General features: G+C 33.3%; 2 protein-coding genes across 4 annotated transcripts in view; both read left to right on the forward strand.

Moving 5' to 3' along the window:
* LOC131850730 (ecdysone receptor) overlaps positions 1-9,389 on the forward strand; it is a 262,866-nt gene extending 253,477 nt beyond the window's left edge. For all 3 annotated transcript variants that reach the window (XM_059201074.1, XM_059201073.1, XM_059201072.1), the window contains 5 exons: positions 863-1,155; positions 1,630-1,794; positions 2,148-2,306; positions 3,922-4,144; positions 4,463-9,389. In XM_059201074.1, coding sequence (XP_059057057.1) covers positions 863-1,155; positions 1,630-1,794; positions 2,148-2,306; positions 3,922-4,144; positions 4,463-4,758 — 1,136 coding nt within the window. In that variant the 3' untranslated portion in view covers positions 4,759-9,389. The remainder of the gene's footprint in view (positions 1-862; positions 1,156-1,629; positions 1,795-2,147; positions 2,307-3,921; positions 4,145-4,462) is intronic.
* A 1,616-nt stretch (positions 9,390-11,005) lies between these two features.
* On the forward strand, positions 11,006-18,634 carry LOC131850731 (macrophage mannose receptor 1-like). Its single transcript, XM_059201076.1, has 5 exons — positions 11,006-11,136; positions 11,213-11,479; positions 16,645-16,839; positions 17,379-17,630; positions 18,043-18,634. The coding sequence occupies exons 1-5, from the start codon at positions 11,076-11,078 to the stop codon at positions 18,237-18,239; spliced, it is 972 nt and encodes a 323-aa protein (XP_059057059.1). The 5' UTR covers positions 11,006-11,075; the 3' UTR covers positions 18,240-18,634.
* The last annotated feature ends 444 nt before the right edge of the window (positions 18,635-19,078 follow it).

A 19,078-nucleotide genomic window follows, 5' to 3' on the forward strand; every position in this document is an offset into this window, starting at 1 on the left:
ATTTACATATACCCTATCTATAGATTCTCAGATACAATACACTGAACAAACTCGTTAGTTTCCGTTGAAAACAACCTATAATCTATATGTAGCGCGTTGTACAATTATGTCCAATTCAAACAATTTACACGCTATCTATCTTGTTTATTTTGTACAATAAAAATCGACATTTGTGCCTACTGAACTAGCAGCAGTGCTGTCAATGACCTCTGCTTTTTATTACGAATTTACACATATATAGTAGGTAATAGGTACCTACTATCCTATATACATCCTATATAATTGTAATCCTATCTTATCTCTTACACGTGTATATAATTTATATATTTAATAATTTTTTATTATTCAATTTAATCTTAAAAATGCGAAAGTGAATATGTCCACGATTAAACTTCTTCAGTAATCGTAAAGCAAATATACTATGACATTCTGACTCTTCCGTTATTAAAGTAGGTAGTGAAACAGTTTCAAAGAAGCTTCCCAGACGTAGCCTTAATTGTAAGGTGAATAAATATTCAAGTTGTTTGCAAATTGGAACATATATGTATAATCTTAACACCTCATATATTGTTTTAAGTAACAGTCCATTTATATATCAAAAGTTCCAACCCTCATATGGTCAAAATCTCAAAAGAACCACATTGCAGGTCAATGTCTCAAAAGTGGACTACACCGCATATTGATAACTAATAAATATTTTAATTGGTTATTTCTTGTAAGCGTAAGAACCAAATCGCAGGTCAACGTCTCCAAAGTGGTTGAAGGTACAAAATAATAACTGATAAATTATTTATATAATAGTAATACCAATTTCATAAATATGTGTCGAAAATATTTTAATTGTTTTTTTTTTATCTTTCAGGATTCTTTAGGCGGAGTGTTACCAAAAATGCGGTATATATATGCAAATTTGGTCATGCGTGCGAAATGGATATGTATATGCGGCGGAAATGTCAAGAGTGTCGGTTAAAAAAATGTTTGGCAGTGGGCATGAGGCCAGAGTGTGTGGTTCCGGAAGGCACGTGTGCACTGAAAAGAAAAGAAAAGAGGGCACAAAGAGAAAAAGACAAACTGCCGGTCAGCACAACAACAGTAGACGATCACATGCCACCCATAATGCAGTGTGATCCACCACCCCCAGAAGCAGCAAGGATTGTAAGTATCATTCATGTAAATCATAGGCGAACAAGTTACTATACAACGTTTTTGTTATAAACGAATACTGAAATAAATATTTGCCTGATTTCAAACTTTCTATTTGATTTTGTAATTTGAGTGGCAATCGAACCTATATGGTAATCTATTATGATAGCAATCATAGCTTATATAGATGAAGAGCATCATGAAAATCACGTCGTAATTCTGCACCTGTATTACCTCATATCGTTAGTATTAGGATAATCATTGCCATTTCTGAAGACATAGGTATATTGCCCCCGTACGCTGTAATTTCACTCAAAGCAACAGAACTAAGATAGAGGAATTCTTACACAGACAACTTTGTGCATAGACTTGTTCAATTAACAATTAAGTATCTACTGCTCATGTTAGCCATAAGTTAATGTTAATCGTTTCATGATGAAGCGAATTAACGTATCGGTTTCCAACGTGAAGCTGGAATGTTTACAGCACGAAGTGGTCCCGAGGTTCCTCTCCGACAAGCTGTTGGAGCAGAATCGGCTAAAGAACATCCCTCCCCTGACCGCAAACCAGCAGTTTTTGATCGCGAGGCTCGTCTGGTACCAGGACGGATACGAGCAACCATCAGAAGAGGATCTCAAGAGGGTGACACAGGTAAGATCATCATAATTATCGACGGCTTATTATTGATAGTCTTTAGTACACCGCTTTACTTCTTACGATCTCGGGTTCATCAAAGGATACGTTTATATCCATGAATATAATTGATTAAAGACTAGATGACGCTGTGTGAATTGTGTTATATTATTATAGACCCAATGTCAGGCACAACAGCTAGCTTTATTACTACGTTACCCACGCGCTTTTATTATTTAGAAGTTATCTTCCCTTGTACTGCATGGAAATATCCAGAGATACAGTCGAATCTTGCGATTAGTTAGATTAATAAAAATCTATATTTCATTAGTGATGTCTGTTGTTTAATTCGACTATGTTGTTATTTATAGACGTGGCAACAGACAGACGAAGATGATGAAGAATCTGACATGCCGTTCAGGCAGATCACTGAGATGACCATCCTCACAGTGCAGCTAATAGTGGAATTCGCGAAAGGACTGCCAGGCTTCTCCAAAATTTCACAACCAGATCAGATAACGTTACTAAAAGTAAGTGAACAAAATACATTTACTTTATTAAGTATATATATTGCTAATGACATTATTTTTTGTAATGATAATTCTACTAAATGTATTGTGTGGAATGACGAATGCTTTTGTACATATATATATGAGATATATAACATAAAAATCATTTTAAAAGCTCCCAATATTTCGACGCTGTTACAAACTTCCTAGGCTTATCTCTTTTATATAATGGTAAAAAAACATTAAAACAAGAACGCTTGTCAAAAGAGTTTTATAAACGTGCATGGCAATATCTGGTCATCCACGGGCTAAAAGAGTACACAATGTATATAAACTGGCTTTAAAAAAATGGAATTCAGTTGAGTAGTTTTGCCAGTTCTTCTCAATTGAATCTGTATACTGAACTGCACGGTTGGAAAAAATATTGTATTACAAATTTGACGTTCATAACCGGCTAAAATGAATAAATTATTTTTGATTTTTTTGATCACTCATACTATTACCCCATAAATACATTTGATTTACATAATCAGGTTTCTCATACATGTGATACCTACTTTTATAGATTTAGTTTTTAAGATATATCGTGATAAGAACTACAGTTCCATTTCGTTTGTCTACCAAAACTAGCAATTCACTAGGATATAGTCATTAAACATCATACATATTCTAAAAATATTTTTATTCATAATAATAAAAGAAATATTCATAACATAGCATCTATCTAAGTTTATATATATATACATATATATGTTGTATAGGATATATATAATGTAATATGTTCAATAAACATAAAATTTAACATTATTAATCTCTTTATTAATATTCATTGTTTTTACCTATTAAAGAGACTTACAAAACCTACCGATAGAATTATAACTATCATTATTAATAACGTAGTATAAATATCTTTTATATTACAGCAATGCACAAGCAATGTGCGCAAAAATGACTAATTTTTATTCTTAGAAAACACGTAATTCATGTACTATTAAATTGATATCAACCATCGCTGTTGCACACTAGGGTCTTTGATATATATAAACAGAATTATCTATTTACAATATTATGTAATTTAAGGAAATCTGAGAAATAAGCAAACCTCTACACACCACTATCTACGACTATTGATATATAATCTTCATATTTCTTACTACGATGTATTGTAATTATTGTATAATGATTAATATTGATTAAAAAAAGTAATTAGAACAAAGTAAATACCTTGCTATAAATAATATAATATATTATAATTATATAATCTTTTTTAAATTAAATAAATATATATGGATAGAATATGCTTTATTTGCAATATACACTAAAAAAGGACATTAGTAGTATATTCAGCTACACATGTATTTATATGGTGGCCTTATTATTGAAAGCAAACTTTTCAAGGGAACCTTAGGGAAACGGACAAAATCAAGTATAATACAAAATCGCTTAATTTTAGGAAATTTTCTAAATTAAGTTATTTTTACATGAATTATAATCATTGTTTATCGCATACGATGATATGTATGGAAAGCAAAATAATCCCAGTATAATTAAATTATCATACAAAATTGGAGAAAAATATTATTTACTTAGGTCGGTTATATTTACATAAGAGTTCTTAATAGTATATCTTTTTCAGGCTTGCTCAAGTGAAGTGATGATGCTGCGAGTGGCGCGGCGGTATGATGCCGCGACGGACAGCGTTCTGTTTGCAAACAACCAGGCGTACACCCGCGACAATTATCGTAAAGCTGGCATGGCCTACGTCATCGAAGACCTGTTGCATTTCTGCCGGTGCATGTATTCAATGTCCATGGACAATGTACACTACGCCTTACTAACAGCTGTCGTCATTTTTTCTGGTAAGTACTTAGTGATTTTCGTATATCTCAATTATTAAAACATTAATATAATAAATTTGGATCTCTGAATATCCGAACTAAAAACTTCTAACAATGCAAGGTTAGTACGGTTAATTACAGGTTTTTGTTTGACATTTTAAGTAAAGCTAGCTAGCCAGCTTCTATAATATTTAGAACAGCTAGCTAGATATCATTATATCTTATATTAGTTAGATAAATTATTCTACCAGTATTGAAGACTGCTATTTATTGACATCAACATTATATGTCATATGTGAGTAAAACGCCATTAACTGTGTTTATATAATATCTTTTCAGACCGACCAGGCCTCGAGCAACCGCAACTAGTTGAGGAGATCCAGAGATACTATCTGAACACATTGAGGGTGTACATCTTGAATCAGCACAGCGCGTCGCCGCGGTGTGCGGTCATCTTCGGGAAGATCCTCGCGGTGCTCACAGAGCTCCGCACACTCGGTATGCAGAATTCCAATATGTGCATCTCGCTCAAACTGAAGAACAGGAAGCTGCCGCCGTTCCTGGAGGAGATTTGGGACGTGGCGGACATGTCGACGGCGCAGCCGCCCGTGCTGGATCCCTCCACAGAGCTCTAGCCCTTGCGCGGCCTCGGCGCCAAGCTGCCCAAACCCGCCCCCGCACCCGCCGCCGCCCCCGCCGCCGCCGTCGTCGCCGCCCGCGGCCTGCTGTGACCACACCGGACTACGCATGTAATCCTCTGTGCGCAGACGACGAGTGACGAGCGACGAGCGGCCGACGGCGCGCCCCCGAGGAGAGAACGCTCATAGACTGGCTAGTTTAAGTGAAGTGCTCGGACACACAAGTCGGACGTGATGAAAGTATTTATAAGGATTGTGCAAATTTAACCACTTAAGAGGGCACCCCGCCCGATTTCGTACGTATTCGGTGACCGACGACGATGATGTGCGAGAGATAAGTGAATATATGTGTTGTTGAACGTTTGGAGAATATATATAGTGTTGATTGTTTGCAGGCCCGGCGCCGGCCCAAACGACCTCGTCTCGTTTTGGCTGACGCGTGTCTCGGGTCCAAGTTTTTTCGTTTACGACTGGATACTGAGTTGGTCACTCGGATACGACTGTATGATAAGACTACGTTCGATAAGTACACCTCCTAAATTACAGATACGTACATACTACGAGAGTTATAAATTTAAAGTAATATATGAGATGTTTCTATTGGGTGAAAAGTTGATATGTTTATTTACCAAAATTAACTATATGTTGATTAACATTTTCGATTAATATATAATGTGATGAGTGGTTCGCGAGGTAACGTCCCGCGGTTAGTTTGGCCGCCTGTAGTACTAGATTCGAGGCTGAACTGGTGCTAGTAGGAGTGGATCGAATCTCATCGTCAGTGCGGCGGTGGGTGCGCCTGCGCCGCTACTACCGGCGGACGTTACTGTCGGTGATATATGCCGCGGTGTTTGTTTATATATAGTTTATGTCAGACGTGTTATCGTGTCCCGTCGATTTTAGTTCCGATTCATGTTCCATTGTCCTGTGCCCACGTCCCTCTAGTAAACGAGTAATTATAATTTATTATCGCTGTGATTACATTTATAACATGTTGAATTATCTTACGTAGGCTGAAATAAGTGTGTCTTATTACGTATAAAACTGTCATGCGGAGCTTTCACGAAAGAAAATTATGTTGTTGTTTTGAATTTTTTAATGATTCATACATACTTCGCATTTTACACTTACGTACTGCAGTGTAGCGTCCGTGTTGCATTGTGTGCCACTGTGCTGTTTGTATGATTCGTTTAGATTAGGCAAGCTGCAGGACCAGCTAATGTCACTTACCACTTGCTGTAAGGCCAAATGTTACAAGAATGTCTGTGCAATTTATTCCATAAGCATAAAATAATAATAACACATTAAATTATATGGACTATGTGTACGTGTCACATTATCTAAATTATACTCGTACATAGATATAAGGAGGCAGGTTTGGTTAGAAAATCCCAGTTTTGTATTTATTGTCGGATATTAGGTATATAATAGTAATTTATTTATATGACATTGCGTGCAAGTATTAAGGCAGCTGTTATGTAGGCATGAAATTAGAAAGTTCGTAGGTTCAGTTCTGTTCGGCTTTAATTTACTTATACGTATTCTATATAGGACACGACAAGAAACCTTTAATTGTATAATGAAATTAAAGTACAAAATGGCAGCTAATTTATAAAAGATTTAAAATATAAACTACAACTGTATTTGGCCGAGCTTACTATGGGAACAATATTGGTGTAGTAGACACTGCAATTATACGGTTTTTGTGCACGCAAATTGTCACCACGCCCAATGCGTATGGCCAAATCTGTCTCCATGAAAGAAATGAAACTATAAATGTTATTCTTGAACATTGAAAACTGCCCATGAAAGTTATTACAATCCATATTATGATATGCCTTATTTCGCGTTACCTGTATTGTGTACCTACATTGTTGATGAGTGGGAAATCATAGTATATAGAACCTAAAATTAATCGATCTCAATTACCCATAAGCGTTGTTAAGCGGTTTTCCGTCGCCGGGCATTCTTCGTTACGGTAGCTCATTCGGCGACTCCATCTGTTGTACAGTGTGTGTCTCAAAGCCTCCGATGTTTGTTGCAAGATGTAGAACACCAATTTATCGCGTCGCGTCGCATCTTCGTGTTCGCTGCGTCGACACAAATCGACGATTTCACCATCCATACATTTTACACGTTTAAGGAGTAATTAAGTGTCTGTTCGGTGCGTGTTGAATGTGTCTTCTTTACATGCCATTAAGTGTGTTGTATATTTACATAATCGGTATGCATGCGTCTTTTGGAAATGCATTTCTTAATATACGTATAAAATTCAGCGTGAAACGATCGGGCTTGCACCGCGGACCGCGCGCTAGTCCGCTTCAATACATCTTTTCGACATATATATAATTTTATTCTAGCAGTAGGCGATTCTAAAATAGATATTGATGCACAAAACGTCACTGGAGTGTCTTAGGGGTCTCTGCTGTTATAGGGGCGTCTTCATAACGAACACACTGCCATTATGAACGTATATACGTGACGGATCTATTATGCGTGAGATGAGATCCGTCGAATCGCGGTCAGTAGTTAGAGTTGATCTATCCCGCATAATGTACGCTACGATGCGATGCCTTATAACTGAGATGTGGTCGTAAAGCGTGTGCGGCGAGTACACGACCTTTATTTACTTACGTCTACATCAGAGGTTTGTGACAAATATAACTGCCATTGGATAAGTAATTGTTAATACTTACATCATTTGAACGCGTAGTTTCATGTTAGCTTCATAGTTTTCGGTACCCGTCGGTGCACAGCCGGTCGTATTTGATACATATTATTCAATTTCGAAATTGTAATAGGTTTATTAAGTATAATAATCTCACATGAGAAACTAATAATTAATGAGATACCCTAATATAATTTGTGTCTTTAGCTAATAATGAAACATTAGTAAGATGATAAGTTTATATCGCTTATTGGGATAATGATGTAAAAGCGAGACAGCACACTTGAGCACCCGCTGAGTCAACATGTGGAAGGGAGAGGGGGAGATGTAACGACAAGACTGGCCGAGGAAGTACGATGTTCGACTGTTACAACCTGTTGTCCTTCAATGCCTTTTGAATCTACATTTTTATTAGTTTTTATGTACGGAAGCACTAAGTATTGTAGTGACCAAGCGTGGCACGTCCAGTCTATTAAAATGATGGACTTAATTCGGGAAAGTCTACATAATAATGTCCATTAACTTTGTATATAGATACCTTTAGATTCTATTGTCATATGTTTGACATATGTACGTTTAATTTTATTCATCTAAGAAAGTACAGATGGCTGTTGTTATTTTTATATTATTTGGGTAGAAGTATATTTTTTGTAAATGACCTCTGTATTTATCTTTTGTAAACTTTGTAAGCCATAGGGACTTAGTATAGTGTACGAGCTACGAACATTGTGATTGCTAATTTCAATTGAATTTGTATTTACCTATCATTTGTTCTGCGTATATATTCTTTGTTTCGACAGATTTTTCTTAATAATTTTGTTACTTCAGAGTGCAATATGTACAAATATTTACATATTAAATATAAATTGTACAGTCAATTTTTAGTTTTAATGTGTCTATGCAATATCCTTTTATTCATTCGTTGAATGTACACTAAAAGGCATAATAAATATATCACAAGTGAGTTGCGATGCAACATTCACTATCACTATTGTGTTTCTAATACTTAAGCGATTAATTTTATATAGGAGGACTAGGTGATTTTTGTATTTAAATTTGCTAATTTTTTTGTAGCAGATTAGATTTGTTTACATTGATAAGATGAATAATGTACATTTTGAATTGATTTTTAAAGTGATTTAGTTGTTATTTAGTAACGAATTTTGTTAGGTGTAACTGGGCAACATCGCGAGGTGGCACTTAGCCGCTTCGTCGCCTAGATGCCTAGCCGCCTAGCTAGCCGATACCAGTGCATCGAGAGCAATGTGCAATGTCCGTATAATAATCAACTGCATTCGCTGCAGTATTTCTGTCATATTTCCGATACTTGCGCCAGTTACACTGCCATCCGCTAACATTTGGCATCTCTGTGTTCTGAGATTGCATTTGTTCTGTACGTCATTTTATTTTTGGAAATAGAACGCCGTACACCTATGGTGGACTAACAATTTAATGTAATATAAACCATGTTGTGTACGTCATAAGTAGTATTTATGCGGCCTTAGATCTTTCCTAGTTTTCATAATGACATTTGATTATACAACTGGCGTACAGAACAAAAGAAATTCAATATAGATGTTTGTACACTACTAAGGCCAAGTTTTTATACATTTCTAGTGCCACGTGGAACGTTGGGAATGCTGACATTACGCTCTAAGGGCCCATTCCGTGTTCGTTGTAACACATTATTGTATATTGTTTTCATATTTTTTTTAGTCGACAGTAACAATTTTTTTCTTCCTATTACTTTGCCTTAGTAACTACTCTGTTATCTTATGATTTAACTACAGCGGTGAAGCAAATTAGATATAGGGAACAGACATGACGATATGTTAAAATTTTAGAGAGTCAACTTTTATAAAAACTACAAAAATAAACCATGAAAAGGTGTGTACAAAATGAGGAAATTTGTATGAAACATTGTTATGCGAATAAACTTACACCAGAAGATAAAAATATATTCATGCCTTTTATTTACCCCTTCTGTTATAAGTATTAAGTAATTATAAATTTGGCTTTCTTTGAATTTTTATTTCTTTTTCTTTCTTCATTAATAAATTGATTTGAAATAAACAAATACCTACTAAAGAATCGATCTCACTGATGTGATTCAATCAGATTTAATCGCTGTACCTATTTCTTAGTACATTGCAAACGTATATTCCATGCAGTAATAGTTTTCCTCAACGATTGTCTTATATAATCTTTGTGCATAATTACGAGCTTCTACATTACGAATTTGTGCATAATTATTAATTGTGCACAATTATTGAGCCCACAGTACGGACGCACATAAATTACAATTAAAAAATACGTATACATAAACTTTATAAAACAGATATTATACAATTAAAATAAAAATAATAATATCTAAGAGAAAAAGTATATAAATAAGAATAAGGAAAATTATAATAATCGTAAAACATTAGATATATACATAATGGAGAAAAGAAAACAAACAATATTTAAAAAAATACCCACAGTGACGCGTACTGTTCATTTTATGTATTCTAATAACGGTATCGTAGTATTAAAATAAAAACATCCATAACACTTGCTCTCTGGTACCAGCAAATAGTTTGAACCAAGGAAAATGTCGCCACCCACGCGCCTTTAGTGAATCCTTTATCGTTAGTATCAATTTTTTTTTTAACTTGTAGCAAATGCTTAACTTTAAAATGCTTTCGGAAAGTATATTTTGTTTTCACTTCACGTATAGGTGGTGGGAGAACATTCCATGTTTTTGACGCCGCTATTTTAAATGATCCGTTATTAAAATATGATACCGTTTTAAGTATAGAAAGGATCATCATTGCTAGTACAATATACGAAGGACGTCACATGATATCGTGGTGATTTTCATGTAACTAAGTATGTAGGCGACGGTTACCACTTACCATCAAGTAAGCCATCAGCTTGTTTGCCATACGTAAAATAGACATAAATATCACACACAACGTCTATGTGACAGGCTTTGCGGCGTGATATTGCATCTCTGTGCATTTTCTACCGCATATATCACGGAGAGTGTTCTGAGGAATTGTTCGGATTAATACCAGCTGCTGAGTTTCACCACCGTACCACCCGCCAGAAACTGAAATACCATCCTGATCATGTGGATGAATGGCGGTCTTCCACAGTGCAGTTTTATAGAAACTTTTTGCCTCGCACAACCACATTGTGGAGTCACCTTCCAGCAATGGTATTTCCGAACCGATACGACATTGAAACCTTCAAGAAAAGAGCTTATTCCTTTTTAAAAGGCCGACAACGTACTTGCAATTCCCCTGGTGTTGCGGGTGCTCATGGGCGGCGGTAATCACTTACCATCAGGTGAGCCGCATGCTCGTTTGACCCTTGTGTTAAAAAAAATATATTATAATTACATAAAAAAACAAAATTATAGAAAATGTTATACTGGTTATACATAAGGAAAACTTAACGGGAATCCCCATTAAGTAAAGTATATTAAGTAAATGCGCAGATGAGTGTATATATACATATGTTTATTAATAAGCAATTATCTACATCTACACATTACTTGTGAGTTATTGTGAAGCGTCTCTTGATAAAATAATTAAGTGTCTTCATTTGTGGGTGTCACTTCGACTCGTGCACACTTTATTAGCGTAAAAATCTCATTACAATGTTTTCAATTAATATCATGCAAATCTTTATTTTAATCCAATTAATTGTCCACTGTTCATGTAAGTTCACTTAAATTCAGTCATATATTTCCATGAAATAAAAATATAAAGCCAATTAAAAAAAATACATTTTCAGACGCACAACGCGACAAGAAATTCTTCAGAAGAGATTATAAATTTTTAGAGGACACGCAAAGTTTTTATAAGATTCACACTCTGGCAAGAACTTGGCAAGATGCAAGACGTACTTGCAAATTGGAAGGTGGTAGTTTATTTTATCCTGAAAACGAGGAAGAGGCAAATGCCGTAATTAAAATGTGGACCGACACCCAATCTGTAATTGATCATATTTTTATTGGTATATCGTCCTTGCTTGCTAAAGGTGTTTTTGTTACTGTCGATGGTAAGTCTTTAATGTATAATAATTATCTTTTTTGTTTATTTTGAATTCAGATCTCAATTAAAATTAAATTAAACCGATAATATGTTAGGCGAACTAACACAAAGATGGTGATACGACCAATAAAACTATTATTTTAAATATTTTATGTCGTTATAATTAGTAGGTCTGACTCGTAATTCGGTTTTCAGTTAGTTAGTCTTTTTTTGTACCAATGTACAATGAAAATAATAATATAAATTGTTATTAATATAAGTTATTTTAGAGTAAGATAAGAGTAATGTCAGTAAACTATTGCCTATAGTAAATTATACATATATATATATATATTATACTTAAGAAAAGATATGGAAAGATATTTTACATATCGACTATTTATTTGGAATGATTTGTTCATAGTCATCTACCAAGCAGTTTTCTTCGTAAGGTATGTTGCCTTTTTGGCTAATATAAGGCAGTTAAAGGATACTGAGGTATGATATCTTAGTACTTGTGAAATTCAATGTAAGAATGATATAACAGGAGTTAGGTATTGCCTGTGTGATGTGTAGCTACCTACCTACCACTATGTAATATTATGTTATCTGTGCTACCACTATTATTATGACTACCTCCTAATAATGTTAGAGAGCCTGTAACTCAAACACAGTCAGTAATAAACCGGTACTTGTGCGTAACAGTTGTTTCTATTACTACCGTGTCACCTTATACATATCACTGTGACTTTATTTATTTATATTCGTGGAAAAAACATATCATCCAAAGTGATTTTCAGCATATTTTTCAGGAGTTACAAAAAACTGTCCTATATTTTTTGTATGAGTTCTAGAAATAAGTTTCAAAGAGAAAATCGTAGGTCACAGTTGCCTTCAACTACATGTGTATATATTTTAGGATTACAGCATCATGTACTTCCAGATAATCTAAAAAAACACGGTTACTTCTATATTCCACGAAACACAAAGAACATTTGCAATCAAGGGGTAACTACAATTATTGCTTTATTTTTATGTATTTTGAAATATATGAACAAATTTAACTCTACTTAAGCCTTTATACTCTCCTATATTTCATTAACATCTAGAATTGCAAGTATAATTACGTTGTTATTTAACGAAATATCATTTTTTGTACATCGAGTTACGTATTTCTAGGGAGCCATTTATTTTAGTTTAGTTAGTGTATTTATAAAAATAGCTTTTAAAATGCGGAAAGTAACTGAATATTTAATTTGTATCATGTAATACCTACTTTTTACAATAAATAGTCTATTATGTGCGTGCATGAGTCAAAATATAACTTAGAAAATATAGGGGCAAATTATTTAGAGAATATGAAAACAAACAGGGTTATTATTAATTTATTATTATTTTTAAAGATAAATTTTTGTTGCCTCCATAATAATTTTGATAATCAAAAAATGTTCAAAATAGTTATATTTTTATTATTTTTATTAATGTTCATTATCCTCAACTTTTGGAAAAACTAAAGCAATCTGATTTCGTGTGAAATTTCATTATATATATAATAATTATTTGAAAAACACGTTCGATAGTGTGGTGATGTTTGTATCTTTATATAGATTCATCAAGTCTTTTGTATATATTTTAGGAAGATCGGTAGCGGTGCATCATACTAAAAATGCCTGAAGCATATGCTCGCTGTGTGCAGCTCTTTTTTTCTCATAATCATTCTCTATTTGTCTATTATTTGGTGTCTCATCAGCGAATGCGTATTTTATTTGGAATTTCACGGACATTGAAGATCTGCCAAATCTCTTTAATTTGACTATCCAACTCGTGTAGTAAATATATTAGGTCCTAACATATGAAATTTGACGAGGGTTGGAATACTATTACAAAACGCCAATTTCAGTTGATTTTTATATATACATTTATTTAATCAAAATATGGTCCATTGCTATTCATGCACTTTTGCCATTTGATAGGTAGTTTTATTGATCCGTTTACTAAAAAACCATTAGGACGGGTATCGATAAATCTGGATTGTTTTTTAAAATGCCTTGCAAGAAGTTCTCCAAATTTTGAAAAAAAGCAAGATCAGAAGTACTTTGGATATATTGGACATTTGAAGCTCTTCTAATTGAACGTAACGTTATCCTGAAGCAGCAGACGGTGATTGACCAGTCTCGGTTGTTTAGCAGTCTGGATTTTCCATCATGGTTTGCAATTGTGTAACAATACACATATCGTAATATTATGCCAGATATAAGAAAAATGAAAAAAATAACACAGGCACTAGTCCACTAATGCTCACAAGGAACTTTTTTTGAGTTTGAATTTTCGCTTGGGGCAGGATTTCTTAGGCTATCGATTCAGCCATTGCGATGAGGCGTTTATCGTACAAGATCCACTTTTCATAACAGGTAATGATCCGATTTAAAATCCCTTCATTATTATGCTTGGCTTCATAACGCGAAAATGATGACATCTACGCGCGTTTGTCGATTTGCTCCATTCAATTCATGATCTTTTCAAGCTTTTTTCACCTTCCCAGTTTTGTTACTATGTAGAGAGATAGCGATGGATCGCTTCCACATTAGCCTTTAATTCTTCATTATCAATATATAGGACTGTGGCTGCTCATTGTTTTTTGCAGATCGAAATTTCCAGAACGAAAACATTGGAATAAAAAAACGCACTGTATTTTCTTTTGCGACACCATCCCCATACACATCAATAATCCTTATTGTTTCACACATATATACGCGACGGATATTCGTATATAGTAAAAACGTGATATTTTATGTTTTCCATTTTGTAAACTCAGTGACGTAAAGACCAAAAACCAAAGATGGAAAAAACATATGGATTACGGTTTTCGAAAATAATAATAATGAGTAAATAACTGTACAAATTTGAACTTTGAATCCTGGCGAAAGGTGTGTATTTGAGATCAAAGTGGCCAACGACAAAATTAATAAAACATCATATGTAATAAATATTATAGTACCATCTCTGAGAGGTTTATTTAAGTAACATTTTCATAATCTGGGTTTTTCTTAAAATAAATAAACGATGCATTTTAAAACAATTATGCTTTTAAAAGAATTTATCATTGTTAGATTGCGGAGATAATGTTATTTCGAATTAATGTGTAAAAATATTAATTTGATCAATCACATTTTAGGTTTGTTTATTTTGATTGATCTATTAGTATGTTATCGACAACCTTCTCGATTTGGACCACTTTAAAACTAATCATCGTTAAATGAATCATAAAAAAATCATAATAATACATACATCGATATCGCACTACATGGTTTTCTACCATCAACTCCTACATTTTAATAGCGATATTAGTTCTACATATATATATATATATATATATATACGGGCCTTCCTGCAAGATGAACCGAAGATATCACGAAGGTGAATGACGTTGGAAACAAAAGGCGGAAGATTGTATATAAACATGGTGTAAGAAATTGGGAAATTAATAAATTATTTTCAACAATTAACAGCGCCTTTAGTCACACGGTATGAAGAGCATTTATATCAATAAATACTTAGATTTTATATACATACATGAAACATATACATAGAAAACACCCAGACCCATACAAACAATTTACTCCTGAATACAAATATCTGCACCGCGCGGAATCAACGCGACCATCGGAAGTAAATCGGTGTGCTTAACTGCTAGACCACCAAAGCCAAATTGGGACAGGTGGTGCAGTAGTCTATATCCAACTGTGGATAGACACAAGTTGAAGTTATGATGATTTTTTAATAGTTTTCAGTTTTAATATAATATTCTAAACGTGAAAGTTTTATTATATACTTAATATTTCAACTATTAGAAAACTACTGAATAGATTTTTAAAAAACTTTATAAATATAGCTTATACATCTGAATACAGGATATATTTTTTATTGAAATTTAACGCACAGCTGAGTTTAATTTTAACAAAGTAACGTTTGCGGGACCAGGATTATTGTTATGATGTACCTATTATGAACAGTTGGAGGAATTAATATTGAATATTATTACTAGCAATATAAGGTACATTTAGTTCCACGCGGTCCATGAGGGAAACCATCGACAAAGTTAATTCCTGTTAGACCTACAATAAGATTCACTGGAAGTGCTACTAACCTTCAAATTGTATATTCGTTTATCCATATTTAAAATAAAAGTATCCTCTTTTTATCTATTGTTTTTATATACAGTTTATCAATTCGCGCTTATTGATATGTCTAGTGAATAGCAGATCGATTTTTCTATCATTTATTATTACTATTCCTGGCAGGATAAAAAAATTCATCTGATCTCCTGCTCCTCCTATCATCCATGATTGGTGCGTAATTATACAATTAGCTAAAAATAGTTTATTTTTTTACTTAATTTTAATTACATGAACATATTCTTATTTTTTTTTCTTGTAAATACTTGGATCGGCTGTATTTAAAATTATTCAGAACATCAGGTATGAAATGTTACGTGTAATAAAGATAGTAACTACAACTACTTTGTTACGCATTGTGACGAGTTTTGATATCATGGGGGGAAATCATGTCAATAATCACACATAAACTATCAGCTAAAAGTTTCGTAGAAGAAGACAAAAAGTAATTAGAATTACACAATAGTCCTAGATTGTAAGATATAGGAACAAGTATTTAAGTATATGGAAGGACGTTAAACAATTTTTTGTAAATCTTCTTTTAAAATTTACGTATATATAATTATGACTTTATGAGCGGGATAATTGATAGCGAATAAATGCAAATACGCATACATCTATTTTATGCTGGAATTTTATTATTTCTAAAGTCGCAATATTTTAGTATTTTTGCATTTATTCCTTCATTTTTGTCGATAGCTTCATGAGATTTTGACAGAAGGTGTAAACCGTGAAGCTCGCTTTATTTATATAATAAAACATTTTTGACGCAAGTGTAGTTTGGCCTTTTTACACGGGATGTGCGATATCACTGTGACTTTATTTATTTATATAGGCGATGGTTATCAACATATCATCCAAAGTTATCAACATATCAACTTCAGCATATTTAATTCCGGTTACATATAAAAGCATTATTGGGTGTACTCTCTGACTTTCCCTAACTTTTCTAAAATCGCATACTATTAGATTATGTTATCTGTGCTATTAGGTATATATTTTATCCATTATTTTATAGGAGTTTCAATATCAAACGTATACCGCAATTGGGCGAAAGGTGAACCGAATAATGCGTCCGGCAATCAAGACTGTGTGAAGTTAAACAAGCTTGGCTTTCTCTATGACTATAATTGTAATGTCCAACATTCCTTCATTTGCAAGAAAACTTTGGCTTCTTTGGAATGGAATTATGCTTGTAACATGCCTTATACTGGTACGTTCCTTTCGTATGTTTTTATTATGCACTAGCTTGCAATACTTTTCACTTCAGTTCTGCTCCTACTGGTCGTGATGCTAACTAGCTAGCTTATATCTAGACTTCACTGATAAATTGGCTATAAAACTCAAAATCGGATCAAGTAGTACTGGAGTTAACCGCATTCAAAACACATACTTTTTTATAATATTAGTAGACATTTGAGTACGTACGACCAAAATCATAACTTAGAAAATATAACTATTATATTACATATGTACATACTGTATATCATATTGCTATACTGCAGCTACGTTATTAATTGACTTAAATGATAAATTTTTGTTGTGGAACAGGTTAATTTTGATAGTCATATAGGTAATTCTCGAAAGTTTTATATTGTTTAGTTTTTATTTTTGACACTATTTTACTCTAAATTATTGCTTTTAGGGAAAAACTAAAGCAATCTATCTTCGTGTGAAATTTCATTAATATATATAATAATTATTTGAAAAACAGCGTTTGATAATTCGAACTGACAACGTATGTTCTTTCAGATTATACTTATTCTAAAACATTAGGAAGATGTTACAAATTTCACCTGACACCTAAAAATTGGACTGAAGCATATGCTACGTGTAATGCAGAGCAATCATTCTTAGCTATAATTCAAAACCAAGCCGATGCTGATTATTTAGTGAAACTCACTAAAGAAGCACCCAAGGATTCTGTTCAAGGGGACTATTTAAAAGGAGCTGTAATATTGGGATTTCATAACTTAAACGACGAGGGTTGGAATACTATTAGAGGTTAGTGTATTATATATAGGTATACTCCAGGACTCGTAACTCTTCAACTGAACATTTTGATATGATTTTCTTCATTGCCGATGTTTATAACACTTTAATCAAACATCACGTCTATGTCGTCAGGTTTCCAACAAAAAAAAACTGTTATTGTTTTGGAGTTAAAATGCCTCAGACAGTTCTCTCAGACACTGTTTACGTCAGAGGTTTAGCAAAAACAAATTGACTCCTTATTGAACCAAATTTATCTCTATGAACCAAGAGATTTCAAATATCTTGCTTCAAGTCTCTAGGTCTTGGTTAGTCCAATCAGTTTTGATTAGCAATTGTGTAAATAAAAAAATATCGTGAAGTTATGAATCTAGTTTTTGACAAAATAAAAAACATAAATGTCGTCTCTTCTCATTACTTCCAGGAACGGCTCTAGAAAGAACTGGATATTCTACATGGGGCTATCGACAGCCCGATGGGGGCGACAAAGAGAAATGTGGATCCATGTTCTACAATGGCCATCTGAACGATTTAGGATGTCATCATAAGTGCTTCTTCATATGCGAAAATGATGACATTGGTGTAGATTTAGCTTTCGATGAGAGATTTGAATCTTTTTAGATGTTTTACTATGTAGAGAGATAAATCAAATTGGTATGTAATATTCTATACGAGTATATAGATATATAGTGCTGTGTGCAATCATAATTATTGTTACAGCAATAAACACTGGGAATCTCTACAGGAAAATCGTAATAAATATTATACGCTTAAGATAGCCTCAACACCTAATTATCAGCATCTCCTGTATTGTTTCACACATATATACGCGATAGTATATTATTGTATATAGTAATAACGTACAAGAATATGGCTGGGTATCTATGCAAACTTGACTAAGACCATAGAAAAGATGGTCTGTTTGTAAATAGTGTTGTGGCACTATCGTAAAATAATAATAATCAGTGATTTTTATAAGTTACTCAGAAATAATATGTGGGTGTGTATTTAAAACAAACCAACACAAAATTAATAAAACATAACTATTAATAAATATGGGGTTATTGTATCAAAATGGTTTATTTAATTAACATATGTTTAACTATAACAAAAAGTAACTGGCTCTTTCACAAAATAAATAACCTTGATCTGATGTCTTATTTTAAAAACATACATCTATTTAAAATATTTAGGTTTTTAAAAGAAAATTGTTATTTCGTAGTTTAATACCGTAAAAATATTTACTGAATTCACAAACATGTATTTTTGTGTTAAACAACACAAAAAAAAATTGACTGATAGTAATGACAACACTAGTGTACCTACGTAAATACTAGAAATATGTGGATACTTCGTAGAAACCTTTAAAACTAATCATCTAAAATCTAAAGAATACAATTCCACTAATCAGTGATTAATTTAGTTTTATGGATATCGCTATAGTGAATATAAGAAAAAAA

This window comes from Achroia grisella, unplaced genomic scaffold (genome assembly GCF_030625045.1).
Source record: "Achroia grisella isolate CSIRO2021 unplaced genomic scaffold, CSIRO_AGI_Agris_v1 utg779, whole genome shotgun sequence".
Lineage (NCBI taxonomy): Eukaryota > Metazoa > Arthropoda > Insecta > Lepidoptera > Pyralidae > Achroia > Achroia grisella.